The sequence below is a fragment of the Schistosoma mansoni genome, chromosome 1 (assembly GCF_000237925.1).
Source record: "Schistosoma mansoni strain Puerto Rico chromosome 1, complete genome".
NCBI lineage: Eukaryota > Metazoa > Platyhelminthes > Trematoda > Strigeidida > Schistosomatidae > Schistosoma > Schistosoma mansoni.
The window spans coordinates 41,297,789-41,313,941 of record NC_031495.1 but is presented as its reverse complement, the minus strand read 5'-3'; the positions used below and the strand labels follow the sequence as shown (position 1 = coordinate 41,313,941).

At 32.8% G+C, this 16,153-nt stretch overlaps 1 protein-coding gene across 1 annotated transcript in view; it reads right to left on the bottom strand.

Annotated features, from left to right (window-relative positions):
* The window catches only part of Smp_126540 (hypothetical protein), a gene marked incomplete at both ends in the record, with an annotated part of 77,941 nt that overhangs the window by 29,327 nt on the left and 32,461 nt on the right, over window positions 1–16,153 (bottom strand). The window contains 3 exons of the mRNA XM_018794447.1: window positions 5,223–5,249; window positions 7,207–7,233; window positions 13,013–13,060. Of these exons, the coding sequence (XP_018648859.1) occupies window positions 5,223–5,249; window positions 7,207–7,233; window positions 13,013–13,060 (102 nt within the window). The remainder of the gene's footprint in view (window positions 1–5,222; window positions 5,250–7,206; window positions 7,234–13,012; window positions 13,061–16,153) is intronic.

The following is a 16,153-nucleotide window of genomic DNA, read 5'->3' as shown; positions in this document are numbered from 1 at the left end:
TAAATTGGTAATTTATTCTCTGAAAAATGGGCTTACACTGAGTCATGAAACGTCAAGAAATTTAAGTTTTCTACAAAGATTACCCCCGAGGTGTCAATGTTGGTGTCAGTCTATTTGTTTATGGATGCATATGCATTGGGATTTCTTAGTCCAATGTCAATCAAAAACACTTCCCACACTATGTTGTCTTCTCTTTAATGTCTAGTCAAGGCGAGCAAATTTTCGAGACCATGTGTATTAACTGAACTGGACTGTACATAATGACGATTTTATTTTAAATTTCATACTATTTTCACGAGTTCATTAGCTGCCATTGTTTAACAAATAGAACATTGTTTCACCATATAAAAACGAGGTTGTCATCACTACCCCCTTTGATCTTCCTTGCAAATAACCTATTGAGACCATTTAGTGAAAGTTATTAGTAATCCTTTACTACAATTCTCACGTTTTGACAGCAATTAAATAGTTTCACAAAGTTCGTCAAAGAAGCTTTATTCAACTTTTATGTACTTAGGATTTATTTACGTTTTTCTTTTGAATTCTATATGTTATGTACTCATTAACCTTTATAGTTTCATTGGAAAATGTCATGTCTGATGTTTTGACCAGCGACTGAATATCTAATAATGAATTGTGATTATTCAATCCTATCTGTTAACATCTTATCATCTGAATTTTTCATAATTGACCATAATCTTGAAAAATTTTGAAACACATAGTTCTGGCTGGTTATATTTCTAAATAGCTCATTGATAATTAATGTATTTCTTTAAATTATGTGAAGTAGTCTCTAACAAAGTGGTGGTTATCACGTAATGGTATAAACATTACAGTGATAAATCCTTAAACTACAATCCGGACTGATATAAATCATGAAGCATCGATTTCTAGAAAAGCTACAGTGATTTTCTTGTTATGGATATCAATAAGCATGTAATATACATCATTTGTTGATTTTCGTTTTAAATAAAGCAAGAACAAACATTGATGCAGAATAGTATGAATTCATATTATTTCGAGGTTTCTCGTCAGCTGCTTACAAACCAAAATTGTGATAGAATTTTACATGAAGATAGTGTGAAACAATTGACATAAATGAGTGTAAATAACGTGATTACAATAATAACTATATATATATGCTAGAAACAGGTCAGAGGTCAAAAGAGGGAGGTTAATCCAGGGTGGGTGGTGTAATAATTTAGTGAAGTTCATAAATTGTGTGATAATTGTAGAGATTAATGGAATTGACTAATGATAAGGTAGATTACGTAATAATAATTAAATAGGGTTTGGAAAGTTAAGATGATTTAAGAGGATCAGGTGGTGGAAATGTGTGAATAAAATTTATTTTAAGAATTAGGCAATAGGGGGGGGGGAGTGTAAAATTATCTTAGAATAAGTAAATGAATAAAATAACCAAAACACAAAACAAACAGAAACAAAAGGATTACCAGGGTAGTGATAAGTTTATTAAAGTCTCTTTTTGGATGCATAAGTCCGGTTTCAGTTTCTTAATTGCAATGGCTTCAGCAAAGCGGAGAGTGGTAGTGGTTCTTTGTCTATTGATAATTTTAAACGCGCACATAATATCGACGGTATGCCCGGTGTCAAGTAGATGCCGAGCTATTGCACTGTTAAAAGCTTTAGTCCCTCGCAGCGTCAAGTTCTTCGGAATATGCTCAGAAATGCGAACCTGTACTCTTCTCTCAGTTCTTCCAATGTATGTGCTACGGCACGTACATGTGAATTGGTAAATGCAGTTGGAGCAACAGAGGGGAGAGGACTTGTCGATTTTCGTTTGTTTCAGTGAACAGTATGTTTTCCATAACGTAGTCACTTTGGCTGCCGGGTAGGTCACTTTTAAAGCGGAATTAATTCTGTGATTGATAATTCCGGCGACTTCATCTCCTTTGAAACGTAAGGATAGGAAGCAGGTTTTCTTTTCAACTGTATCATGCTTAATCGGAGGGTTTGTATTAGCATATTTGTGGATGAATTTATCCGGATATGCATTTTCGCGTAGGCATTTGGTGATTGTAGTAATTTCTTCTTCGAGGCATTCTTTTGAGCAGATTTTTCGTGCGCGGTCAAAAAGGTTTCGCACAATACCCTTTTTATAGCTCATTGGACAGAAGCTGTTAAAGTTGAGATAAACTCCGCTCCAAGTATTTTTGCGGTGAATGTGTCTTTGTAGTGTGCCGTCCGATGTTCGCCTAATTCCAATATCTAGGAAATGGAATTTATCATCAACTTCATGTTCCACGGTAAATTCTATATCTTTGTGTACTTTATTGAACAGACTTAGTAGGTACATGGAGTGTTGGTGATTTTTGCAGATAAGGAACGTGTCATCCATATATCTGCAGTAGAGTGTGGTACTGTCGATTGCGTGCTTCAGTTTCTTTTGTTCCAGATGTCCCATAAAAATGTCGGCAAGAATTGGGCCTAGAGGGCTGCCCATTGCTATTCCATCAATCTGTCGGTACAGAACATTGTTAAATTTAAATTGTATGTTTTTTGTACACAAAAACAGGAGCTGTTTAAATTCCTGAGGTGGTAAAGGCAGGAGTTCTGGATATTCACATATGATCTCTGCCGTTTCTTCAAGGGGGATATTTGTGAAAAGCGAAGAGACATCAAATGAAACCATGAATTTGTCAGAGACATTAAGGTTATCAAGTTTTTGTACAAATTCAAAGCTGTCTTTCAAACTGTAGGCTGCTAGTTTTTTGCGGATTGTTTCCAAGCATCTAGTAAGCCAACGGGCAAGTTTATGGAAAGGTGATTTGGCCATCGATAATATTGGTCTTATAGGGACGTCGGGTTTATGTGTTTTGGGTAGCCCATATAAGTATGGCAATTGTGACCCTTTTGGTTTAAGTTCGTTATACGTATGATTATCTATTAGATTTTTCTTAACAAGTTCTCTCAACTTTCTTAAGACACGTTTCTCTGTCGCATCTGTTAAGTCTTTCTGGGTATTGTCAATGATAAATCTAGTGGAGTTATTTAAAATGGTCATTACCTTATTGATATATTCATGCATTTACCAATTCACATGTACGTGCCGTAGCACATACATTGGAAGAACTGAGAGAAGAGTACAGGTTCGCATTTCTGAGCATATTCCGAAGAACTTGACGCTGCGAGGGACTAAAGCTTTTAACAGTGCAATAGCTCGGCATCTACTTGACACCGGGCATACCGTCGATATTATGTGCGCGTTTAAAATTATCAATAGACAAAGAACCACTACCACTCTCCGCTTTGCTGAAGCCATTGCAATTAAGAAACTGAAACCGGACTTATGCATCCAAAAAGAGACTTTAATAAACTTATCACTACCCTGGTAATCCCTTTGTTTCTGTTTGTTTTGTGTTTTGGTTATTTTATTCATTTACTTATTCTAAGATAATTTTACACTCCCCCCCTATTGCCTAATTCTTAAAATAAATCTTATTCACACATTTCCACCACCTGATCCTCTTAAATCATCTTAACTTTCCAAACCCTATTTAATTATTATTACGTAATCTACCTTATCATTAGTCAATTCCATTAATCTCTACAATTATCACACAATTTATGAACTTCACTAAATTATTACACCACCCACCCTGGATTAACCTCCCTCTTTTGACCTCTGACCTGTTTCTAGCATATATATATAGTTATTATTGTAATCACGTTATTTACACTCATTTATGTCAATTGTTTCACACTATCTTCATGTAAAATTCTATCACAATTTTGGTTTGTAAGCAGCTGACGAGAAACCTCGAAATAATATGAATTCATACTATTCTGCATCAATGTTTGTTCTTGCTTTATTTAAATTCATAAAGGGAACCAATTGCATGAGATTTTCGTTTTATTGAATATCTTTAACTATCAGATGTAATTTGCTACTGTCGATTTGACTAATTTTGAAAGGCGTCTTTCACAGTCAGTTATTACTTAATAACTTTTACCTATTCTATGTTTGAAAAATTATGTATTAGATTGTTTTCTCGAAATGTAAGTAGAATAGTTCAATTTATTATTATTATTATTTAGTTCATATGATTCAATGTAAAAATGCCAATATCCTAAAAATCGTACATTAAATTGAAAACTTTATTTAACTAGATTCATACTAAAACGGTTTATAGTCGTATTTTTGATTGTTTTGTTGTTATAATACTTGTCATGTGGATGTACACATATGGTACCAGTTGGCAAATAATTATTTGCATACAATAAATTTAAAGTAAATAATTCTCAAAGTTTTAGTGTTATATTCATGAAAAGCAACTAATAAATTCCAAGGGATTGAAGGATTTATTTTCGAAAATAAGGTGAAAATGTAAGGATTGATAACTTGATGTAGGTGCTAAGAATAAAAGCTGATAGTTAAGTCATTACTTAGTTAGCAATTGAGGGACGCAGAAATACATTTATAACATAGTTGTGAAAAAGTTGTAGACTGTATTTGCTACAGCTTGATATCATCTGGGCTGACTTTAGGAAATAGGTAAGTATGGACGACTGTTTCATTTTAGTACGAGATGCATCAGAAATTAAAGTGGTCCCGTTGTTTAACCGATTGATCTTGGTTGATGACTATCACGCTCTATTGGAAAGTAACTAAAGTTGAAACCGTATTGCTTGACCCCGATCCAGGGGTTCTAATTGTTAGTGTTTCTCTATGAGACTTGAAGGTCTCGAGTCCAATCTCTGAAGAGAGCCATAGTTAGGCATTAATGAGGAGTCCTACATTAGGACGAAACACCATTTCAGTATCCCTTCGTTTCTAACGAAGACCTGACTGAGATCAAACTGTGACGAACACAAATCGCAAATTAAACCAATCTTCACAAAACCCCTTCAAGTGAATTTGTAGAGGATGTTTTAAAAGACTTTTAATCGTGTTCGTTGCTTTGTGTTAAATATTTCGTTTATTTTACAAAAAAGAAAATATCAAGATAACAGAATCACACCAGTCAACTTCTTTTTTAATTATACTACTCCAATAGTTTGATTTATTTCAGCAGAATCTAACTGTTCCCATAATTACTAAGAAAATACTGTCAGTCACATTAATTCATGTTGATTGATTAAATGTGGCTGTTTATTAATGAAAGTTTAAACACAGTAAGTTTTTACTTTATTCAGAAAAGTTGTGACCACAGAAAACCATTGTTTCTCAAACAAATATTTTTAAAAGTTAATTTACATACCATAGGTCCTGGATCACCACGATCTCCCTAAAAATGTAGTAAACAGTAACACATTCTGAGCAATAAAATAATTGGATAATTTAATCGATTAAGGAGTAAACTTATTATTAGAACTCATATACATTCTATAGAATAACATTGTACTTAAATGTAAATTGAGGTGAAATAGGGCGAAACCTCAATAGAAACGTAAACATTCATTGCTCAGTTGAAAAGTCTGAAATATAGTTGACAAGTGTACTGTGGATTTTATTGTTTAAATATTATGAGACCACTTCAAGGTTCATCTAAATGAAAAGGAAAGCCTAAATTTAAACAACGTTTAAATAATAATGGTTAGCATAATATCTGTTTAATTCCTTCTAGAATAGTTAAAAGTTTTATGGAACTTATCAAATATATTCGTACCAAAAATGACGTCATCATCCGTACAGATTGCAAAATGCCTTTTACAGTTAGCTGAGATCATCTAAATAATTGAAGGTCGAAATTTTTAGCTGTGTTTATTAGTAGCGACAGTCTATCACGTATTATGATGTAGATAAACAGTTTTCTGTAGGGAAGGTCTTGGATAGATAAGTGCACGGGATGAATTCCGAGCTGTCATTTAATATTTTTAATTGTTGATATTTATTTTGACAGAGGAGCTTATCGTCCAACATTTATTTGAATAGTCCAAGTTCACTCGCATGTTTGACTTTGTAAATTTTATCTCAAGGCTTTCGTCACAGTAAAACTAACTGCAGATAAAATACTGCATTAGTAAAGGAAGTCCAAAGAACTAAGCGACATATTTCTCAGGAGTTTGGGAGGTTTTCAATATGGGAACTCATTATCGAAATTACCGGTAGTAAGGAATGTCAAATACTCAAATCTCTCACTTGATGATAACAGCATTTATTAAGTTTTCCAATAAAACAAATTTATTCAGAAGTCCCTGACCCTCTGATCTTATTCAATCCCAACCGTCATTATTCACCTGTGTTTTGTATAGTGGGAGACAATCGACTATTGTAGACCAGATCCTATTTGAATAACTCAAGGATTGTTGATTTGTAAATATCGGCTGAGATTCCTGTATCAAGAGCTCAACAAAACACTACTATAATAGTTCAATCCTTTCAGACATATAAAAGCGGTCATAATTCCTATGATCTTACTTCGAATACACAAGTTCAAGCTGTAAGCTTTCGCTCGACACTGTTTCTCATGAAAAACAGTAGACTTAATGCATTAAATCAAGAGTAGTCATGAGATTATTAAATTATTAAATCTAGGGATTTATGAAACTTTATATCATTACAAATCAACACTACTAGCTCATAACTAATAATTTTTCTGAAGCTCAATAATTTCGCTTGATTTCAACCAATTTGTGTTGCTCGATATTCACCAAACTAAGAGAGCTATCATCTAACTGGAAATGGTGTAATGGATTTTTTTTGTTTAGGCCAGGAAACCCATTAGCCTTAAAAAGTATGAGCAAAGAAAATCCTAACTAGCTACGTCAGTAGTCTGGACCGGTGCACCAACTGCTTTCCCTATGATCTGATCAGTAGTTTTGTTGACATAGACTCAATTTAAACGGTTGGGTGAAAATTATGAAGTCTTGCAAATGAGTGCTTTTTCTAGGTTTTCCAGTTGATTTGATTGGTGGATCGCTTAATGGCAAGGTCAACTTTCCATCCATGCGCTTCTTTCCAATTGGTCAGTTCTTCTGTGGTGAATTTGACGATCGATAATCTATGTGGAAAGAGTTCTGTTTTCAAGGTTATGCTTCCGCCCCCATGTTGTAAATCGATCCTTGAGTTTGTTAGCCTGTTTTAACTGGGATTGTTTTTATCATCATCAGTACGCTTATTAAGCAAATGACAAACGACTGATATCGTCACATCCCTCTGTCAAACTGTGTGTGGATCTCTATGTCTTCAACTAGTTTTATTTAAGAGTGATAGTTTTTCATATCCAAAGCATAATCACTTACCTTCTCTCCTTTCAATCTCAAAAGACCCTGGAAAGAAAAGTATGTAGATTTTTTTTAAAAACTATTGAAGTTTTATGCATGCTAACTTAAATCATTTTATAATAACTAGAAAATACTGCTACAAGGTGGCACCTTACAGAAGTATGTTATTATGCACAACTTTTTATTTGACTTACTAGTCGAATTCAAAGAAGAAAACTAGCAGTCTAAGCATTTTGTATCAGTTAAAATGTTCCTAGTACAATTGTGAATTAATATTTTTAACAGTCGGTTTTCTAATTGCTACTCATATAATTGAAGTTTAGTGTGGAATTCGTCATTTCTGATAACCAACGGTTATTCCTCGCAACTTGGATAAAAATTGACCATCAGAGTTTATGCTATACATATTTTCCTAAATTTTGTTTTTCATTAAATGAAAGTATGTGGTTCTTCTTTAAAATCAAAATCCATATCATTCTAGAAACAAATCACTGAAGAGGTAGTGTTGTCGAATTTCTCATAGAAAATAGGATATAGTCCAAACTAGTTCTTCTTGGATATTTTTAACTATTTGGAAAACAGTTTAGATGTATGATAAATTATCCCGGTTTTATTTGAATACGATGTTTAAATTTGCAGTGAGAGAAAGAGAATCCCGTATTAAGGACTTAAATGAATACCTAGTACTGTCACACATATTGTTTTGCGGTAAATCTAACGAACTACTAGTCTATTTCTTTTATTCATAGTTCTTGCTTGTTTCTGTTTCATATATTTCTCGTGTTGAAACTTCATTAGTGTTGGTGTCATTAGTTTTCTTAAACTTTCCCTTTTGTCAAGTGGAACAATTTGAATCTGTATGAATTTGTATTTTGTTTATCTATCTCGTTCATCTGCATTGCTCACTTCTAAAGAATACATTCTTTTTCCTCAGTTTGTTTGTTAAGTAGTCAAATACATGTACTTGAGGTAATATCAGCAACAAGTAGACTTTGATCATTAACAGTAAAAGTATATTTACTAAGAGTTAGTTACTATGAAAGCGTTCATTACATGTTCGTGCATCAGCAAATGCAGAGGGTTAACAATTTATTGGTACTCAGCCGTCTGAATAAAATAGATGTAGGGCAGAACAATGGTCAGTCTTATATCATAAAATCAACCTTGTGCTCAAATAACTGATGAATTTACGTATATTTGATTTGTATTCAATGAATATTCGTGCGTTCTGTACAAACCCCTTCTTTTAATGTGTTTTGGATATACATCTGTCCCCACCAGCCATGTTCTTAGTTAACCAGTTAGACGACCATTTTCTGTAGTTACGTGAATGTCGTTTTATACCAGATATATACTGAGGTATGTCATACTATTAGTCAGGGCTATAGTTAAGTCCATACGTACAATTACGTAACCGAAGATTGAACTTAATGTAAGATAGAACTTGGACCCCTACAGATCACTAGTCATCCTTAAATATATTTCTTAGGATAACATGTTATTTTCGAAATGACCCATGTTACAGGTTTCTTTAAGAGACTACGGCTACAACCACATGATAAGTTTGAAAACAGTAGTAATTCTCTTCACCAGTTTCAACATCTATCTCATCAATATTGTTTCACGATTTAGAGCATCATTAAGTGCGGTGATTTCATTGTGTCTCTACGCAGTTCTTTTCAATACAGACTATGGATAACCTTGTGCATAACAGTAACGCTTTATTTTATCATCAGCATTATTTGCTAGGTTAGCCGTTCAATAGACACCTGTTACATTTACTTTTTCAGCAGAAAACGCTAAGATAATTACTGAACTATGATTTTAGATGATTAAGAAATGTGATATATATTGGTACTGTTATCTATTATGTGTTGGTTTTTTAAGTTCCTTCCCATCTGTGCTATATAATGACACAATTCAAAGTATATGATAGGAGAGATATCTAGTAGATATAAGATATATTTCAAATCTGTTATTATTATCAGAAGGGGTTTTGTGGAGATTTAGTGTTTTCATAGTTGAAAGCGTGAGTCAGTTGAAGCTCGACCAACAGGGAAAACATGGAAGCACTGGACTGCCTTTTCGTTCTATTGTGGGACTCCTCAGCGGTGCGCATCCACGATCTCACCTCGCGAGATTCGAACCCAGGACCTACCAGTCTCGCGCCGGAGCACTTAACCGATAGACCACTGAGCCGGCATCCGATGGTGTTTATGTCTAACTACAACCAATCCACGAAGTTGAGCAACCATTCACCCATTGTCTTCAGTGAGTTGATATCTCACAACAGACGTGGTTGAACTCCACTGGTCACTGCTTCTCACTAGAACTCCAGGATTTACCTCTCGGATGCCGGCTCAGTGGTCTATCGGATAAGTGTTCTGGCGCGAGACTGGTAGGTCCTGGGTTCGAATCTCGCGAGGCGAGATCGTGGATGCTCACTGCTGAGGAGTCCCACAATAGGACGAAAAGGCAGTCCAGTGCTTCCAGGTTTTCCTTGTTGGTCTAGGTTCAATTGGCTCACGCTTTCAACTGTGAAAATATGTTATTGGTTATTAAAACATTATTTAAAATGTATTTTTAGTTAAACTGCCATGAACGTATGATTTTGTATACAATTTGGTGTTGTGGTTTATCACCAATTTACTGGGATAGTATAACAAAACAAGTTTGATTATAGAATTCAATGAAAAGTAAATAAGATAACTTACACTATTGGATTATCATAAAAATATTGATTTATCTGAGTAACTCTTCAATACATTTCAAAATGAAATAATCTGAAATTCATATATTTACTATTCCTAAACTTATGAAATCTGATTATTTATTAAAAGATAGCTTATTTCAAATATGCGGTATCCAATGGATCTTGCCCTTATACTTATTTTAAAAACCTAATAAGTTTTTGCAATGTACTATTATTAATTTACAGTATAACTTTTACCTTATCGACAGTAGTTATTAGTTTTAACATACAATCTGATTATCATATCTTCATTATCTAGTTAGTTGTAAAGGTCAATCTCCAGTGGTTAGGGATTAGTTACTTAATTCAGAAGCTATTTGTGGAGAATGTTTACTTCATGTGCATTAAAAGTAGGTAGTGTAGTCATTTGTCCAAAATAAATCTGTGTTTACTAAGACTATGATGACTTGGTCTGAAATCAAATAGTAACCTGTTTTGTTCATAGTGAATCAAGTGCTTCTCGGACTGAGGTTACTGAATAGTCGAGTACAAAAAGTTTAGGCTTATATATTGAAGCTAATATGAAATAGAATTTGTTAGTAGATTATTACATATATGAAGGGGCATCGGCCTCGTGACTTCCGAAGGAACTCGGCTTTCATCATGAGGCGTCATAATTCTTCCTTCAACTCCATGTGCAGAGTTTAAATGGTTTGAATAATTTTTTCTGGTTAGCGTCTTTTTAGCGAGTTAGTTTTCTACGGGATGGGGTCGCTAACCCCATGCTCAACCCTCCTCTTTTATTCGGGCTTGGGACCGGCAGTAGCCCCCGGAGGAGCTATAGGTGGAGTTTAATCGATTATTGCCGACAGTAAAATCATAAATGTAGCGGGCTGATACTTCTTAGGCTTTACTGCATTTCTTGGATTATTGATGTTCTGATTCTCTAGTGATGGAGATATTAAACCCGAATGCTGAACTGAATTCTTCATTACTTTTATAACTGACTAGTGTGTCGGGTCGTCAGACGAAATTGTGAAATATAACTTATCCTACTTTATTAGTCACAACTTAAATCCATTGAGACATACAAGAACTATGATCTTATTGCGCGCGTGAAACTTAGATATAATGTTCTTTTTACGAACTAACCCCGTCAGTCAAGCGTAAAATATTGGTATTCCCTCATGTAGATCAATTTTTCCCATAAAAACAATATGTCAAGAAATCTCATTAAGTACTGGTGATCATAGCATAAGTTGTCATTCACTCACGAATTTTTGCATAAATTTGGTTGTTAATGTATGCTTTAGCTTTGGATACTTGAATACAGTCGCAGTACTGTATGCTCTACTGTACATTTTTCATCCCTTGTAGCACTGTTGTAATAATGGCAGTTATTTATAATGATACTTTTTGTTTTCAAGAATATGATTTCCGTAATATTTGGGTCATTGTAATCTCAAATCGAAAGAGGAAACAAGTTGACATATACATAGTTACTGATTCCTTTTCTATATAGCTTCAAAATGTTAACAAATTTATGTAGAATTTAGTGTCATTTATTTTATAACCAATGATATAAATATTTAGAATTGTTCCCAAAATAAATTTATTCATTTGATAGGTTGCACTGTTGGTATTGATCTTTACTACATTAATACGTATTCATACTAAGAAACTAGCTATACAAACAGTCGTTATGATTCATATCAGATTATAAAGTCCTGATGAATAGAAAATCGAATTTCTGACTTTTCACAACTTATTGTATCGTTATTTTCAGTGAATAAATAAATCACTGACTTAAAACGACTTCAAATAGTAAAGAGCAATAACTCAGAATATTTAGTACAACAAAAGTAGATTTGATCATGTTGATGCCATGTAGTTTCGGTCAAGATGATTCTGTATGAAACATCGTGTGTATTTGTATATACGCTAGTGGGTGTGAAAAATGTTATTTTTGTAATTTGGGGAAGTGGATTTAAAAATTTGCATGCTCTTGCTCAGAATTAAGTGTGATTATCTGGGTAAATGGTTGAAGGTCTATGTATAGTTATTACCTTCCTTTCTAATGAGCACCATAATATTAAACATTGTGTGAAAAGCTCCTCAGACTCTTTTTTTCATAGTTAAAAAAGTCTTTCTGAATTGTTTTAATATTTTTAATATCGATCTGATGGTTGTTGGAAATAAAACGTACTGGTATTACTGATCTGACTTGTAGATTTTTTTTGCTCTTTACAATTATTAGGTCTCGTTGTGTAGCACAGGTGTTCCTTTGTATGGGTCGAGATTTCACATGGGAATGGTCACAATCGACAAAATCTTGTTTGTAGACACAATTTTGTGTAGACATAAAAAGGGATCTTTTCCTTTATTCATTTTAAAGGATTTTGAAGTATTTTTTCTTTACAGTGTGTTTTTATTCTGTGTAGTTTTAGGATAAATCACAATCCTTTTGTTGTGTCATGTTTGTAAGGTAAAACTACAATGCCAATCCATGACATTTCACTCAAATAGATTTTAAGAATAGATCCTTCTGTTTTACAAATACCCATATTAATGTCACACAGAATCACATTGACTGAAATGACATGACACTAACTTGATCAAATCTACTTTTGTTGTACTAAATATTCTGCGTTATTGCTCTTTACCATTTGACATCGTGTTAAATCAATGATTTATTTATTCACTGAAAAAACGATACAATAAGTTGTGAAACGTCAGAAATTCAATTTTCTACTCATTGGGATTTTGTAAATTTATCATTTTACTAGCATAAACAATACACCTAATGCTCAATTTATTTGAAACTGTCAAGTCAAACTTGTAAAGTCATTATGAATGTTTTTCTTGTATCGGATTCTTCACAACACTGTGATAAAAGTGGTGAGGAATAGGTTCGAAACTGCATTTAGGTTAGTATAAACTGCTTATAAATTTGAGAAAGATGATTTGACATATTCTTTCTCGTTAAAATTTAGATTATAAACATTTTACTATGAGAGTGAACATTAATTGTTTGATTCTTGTACATTAGTAATGATGACGAGGCTTAGATTAGCATCGAGGTGTTAAAAATTAATTTCAAAAAAAAATTTATGTTGTCAAAAAAAGTCTTACTTGTCGGAATAAATCTTCAATACATTCACATGAGCTGGCATTCGTTATCTAAAGCGAAAATAAATATTTGAAAACATCGTCTTCATTATTTGTACAGGTACCTACCTATTTGTGATAAAACATTACAAACAAAATACCTTTTGATTTGATTAGTTAGAAAATAGTGAAATCATGAGTCAATTGAAGCTAAACCACCATGGGAAACCTGGAAGCACTGGATGGCCGTTTCGTCCTATTATGTGACTCCTGCTGAGGAGTCTAGCTTCAATTGACTCATGATTTCAACTATTAAAATACCGAAATCTCCACAAAACCCCTTCTGATTAGAAAATATTGACTTACTTTTTCGACTTTATCTACGAAAAGGGTCAAAAAACAATCATTAGTTCATTAAAAGACTGTATCAACTTTCACTTAATTACTAAAAGTCAGTTACAGAAGAATGACAAACAAAATTGTGACAAAAAATCAATGCCATCACAAACTATTCAAGCAAATTAACATTTAGAATTTCATATATATATATATATATGCAAGTTAACTACTGTAGCTATTAGCATTTGCTTGCTGTGATAGTATTACAAAATCGAATCATTGAACATTTAAGAAGAAATTTTCACACCATTATGACGAGGTAGTGTGTAAATAAGTAGTAAATGTTTACATCTTAGTCACAGTGTAACTAAACGCCCTGTATATATATTTAAGAAAAGAAAAGAAAGTGTTTATTGCCGGGATCTTTACGTTTCATGTTCAAATTCATTCCACTGGCAATGACAAAAGAAATCTTACAGTACTATAACTTACATCATATGGGAGCAATTTGTTCGCTTCATTAGCGGTTTTTAGACTGATAGATTGAATGTTACCTTACAAGTCAGAGAACTGACTATGATTGTCATTTCCAAGTTTGAATCTACCTTGTACATCGTGTATTATTGCTTTCTTAATTTGTTCTAGTGTCGTAAATCTTTCTTAGTTGCATTATCAATAATCTTTAATTAAACCAGGCTTTTCAGTGTTCTGTTTCCTCATTTTCTTAGTTGTAAACTAAGTTATGGGTGTAAATTTTGTAAACTGATTGATTTTGTTTTGAAAACGAATAGTGCAAATGATCATAGCTAACGCTGATTGCTCTGAACAAATTCTTTTATCATCAATGCTCACTCAGAGTGTTAGAAAAACTAGCCCTGTTTACTTTGTATCATTAAACATAAACGCACATGATTGTTTAAATCTAATACAAGGACGAAATACAACAAAACCTTACATAATTAGGTCATTTATGGTACAAAACTAAGTAGCGGGTGTATAATAAATTAACTGTAATTTATGGGCAGTAAGGTATATTAACAACTAATGAGTTTAATGAAAACTTAGTGTAATGTAAGATGCGGTTATATATATATTGGTTTTCCGAAAAATAGCTCTCAAGTCCCAGATTTTATGTTTACTCACTCATTTCGAACAACCTTTCCAGTGCATAGTAGTTTCTTCTTAGTATCTCTGTGTATAACTTATATTTTATTTCTTATGTATCTTTAAGGATCATTGGTTTCAAGTACTTTGTCATTGAATTAACTATTTTAATATTTGTTTTTTTTCTGATATGATTTACTACATACAACGGTCACACTTTAAATGTTAACTATTTCCCATAGAGATTTTATGGCTCTGAGAAAATTTCCTTACCTCGAATATTTCAGTTTTCGAGGTATCCTTAAATTCTATTTTATTTTGGATAAATTACCGATGTTTTTCAAAGCTAGAGGAATTTCGTTTCCATATTATCTTGCAATCACATTCTGCCTTACAGTAATTGTACAGATTAACTTTTGAGGTAATATCCAAATAACAATTAAATGTACCATATAAGTTTCCATAATTTTGCGTATAAACATTTAGAAACTATATTGCTCTGGAGAAAATTGTTATTTTTATAATTTCAAACGTTTAGTGTTTACTATTCATTTAGCATGACATTATTGTTAAGGCATGTAACTGTTACTGTATTTAATACTTCGTAATTACATTGGATGACATTTTAAAGTCACTTAGAATGAATCAATTAAGAGTAATCTATATGCTAAAATAATTTTCGTAAGCGCTTGAAATCGCATACTATTATCAACTGATCACCTGTACTTAAATAAAGAGTTCCCGTGTTTGACTAAAAATCACTCGGATATACATTTTCCTGACATCTTGTCAACCAGCTAAAAGCTCTACACTGATCGCATCTGGTTAATAACCTTCTATTGACGACTAAACTTTGTCTACTAAGGGTTTTAATTAGAATCGGTCTGCAGTTCATCTTATATTAGTTTGCGAATAAAAACTATTCTAAACATTTTTTTATTGAAATTCAACAACTGACTTGTGCATAGTATAGTCAACCAGTGGCAACGAAAGTCATCCTTTAGTTCGAATTGCTGAGTTAAGAGTGACATATCAATATAATACATAGTATTGTGATCTTGGTGTTTCAGCAGAAATACTAAATGGGACATAACTGATCATGATTACCAGCTTAATCAATTTGATGTTTGGGGAGTTTTTCGGAAGTTAAAACATAAATGCACAACTCACCACGAGAAATTAAATCCATTTCTTCAGGTTGCTGTAAGAATAAGAAAAGAAAGAGTTTATTGTGCGTTAAATACAGTAAAATAATTTGATAGATATTTTCATTTTATTCAATTATGGGTGCAGCATAACCTCAGGAAAAAAAAGAAACATTTTTAACTGTGAATATAAATTTCAAATGTGCATATGTAGCAAATATAAAAATGAACGGACTCAATTTATTAGCAAGCATCGTGCAAATGTGTTTGCATATCAGGTAGTCAGAAAATTTGAAGATAGTTAAATGTATACTATGACTTAAAAATTTCTAAGCTACATTTATATTCACAGAAGTGCTGTACTCAGACGATTCCATTGAACTAATAAAAAAGTCTAGTTTACAATGACTGAAAGTTTAGTTACTGAGATGAGTTGAAGGTGTAAGATTTATGATCATTCAGTGAAAACTTTGCAAAGTTTCAAAGTGATGAACATAGTTAGTGGATAATTTAGGAAGCAAATTTTTATGACATTGAGATGGTAGTTGGTATTAGATTAAAAAACAGTTCAATCATA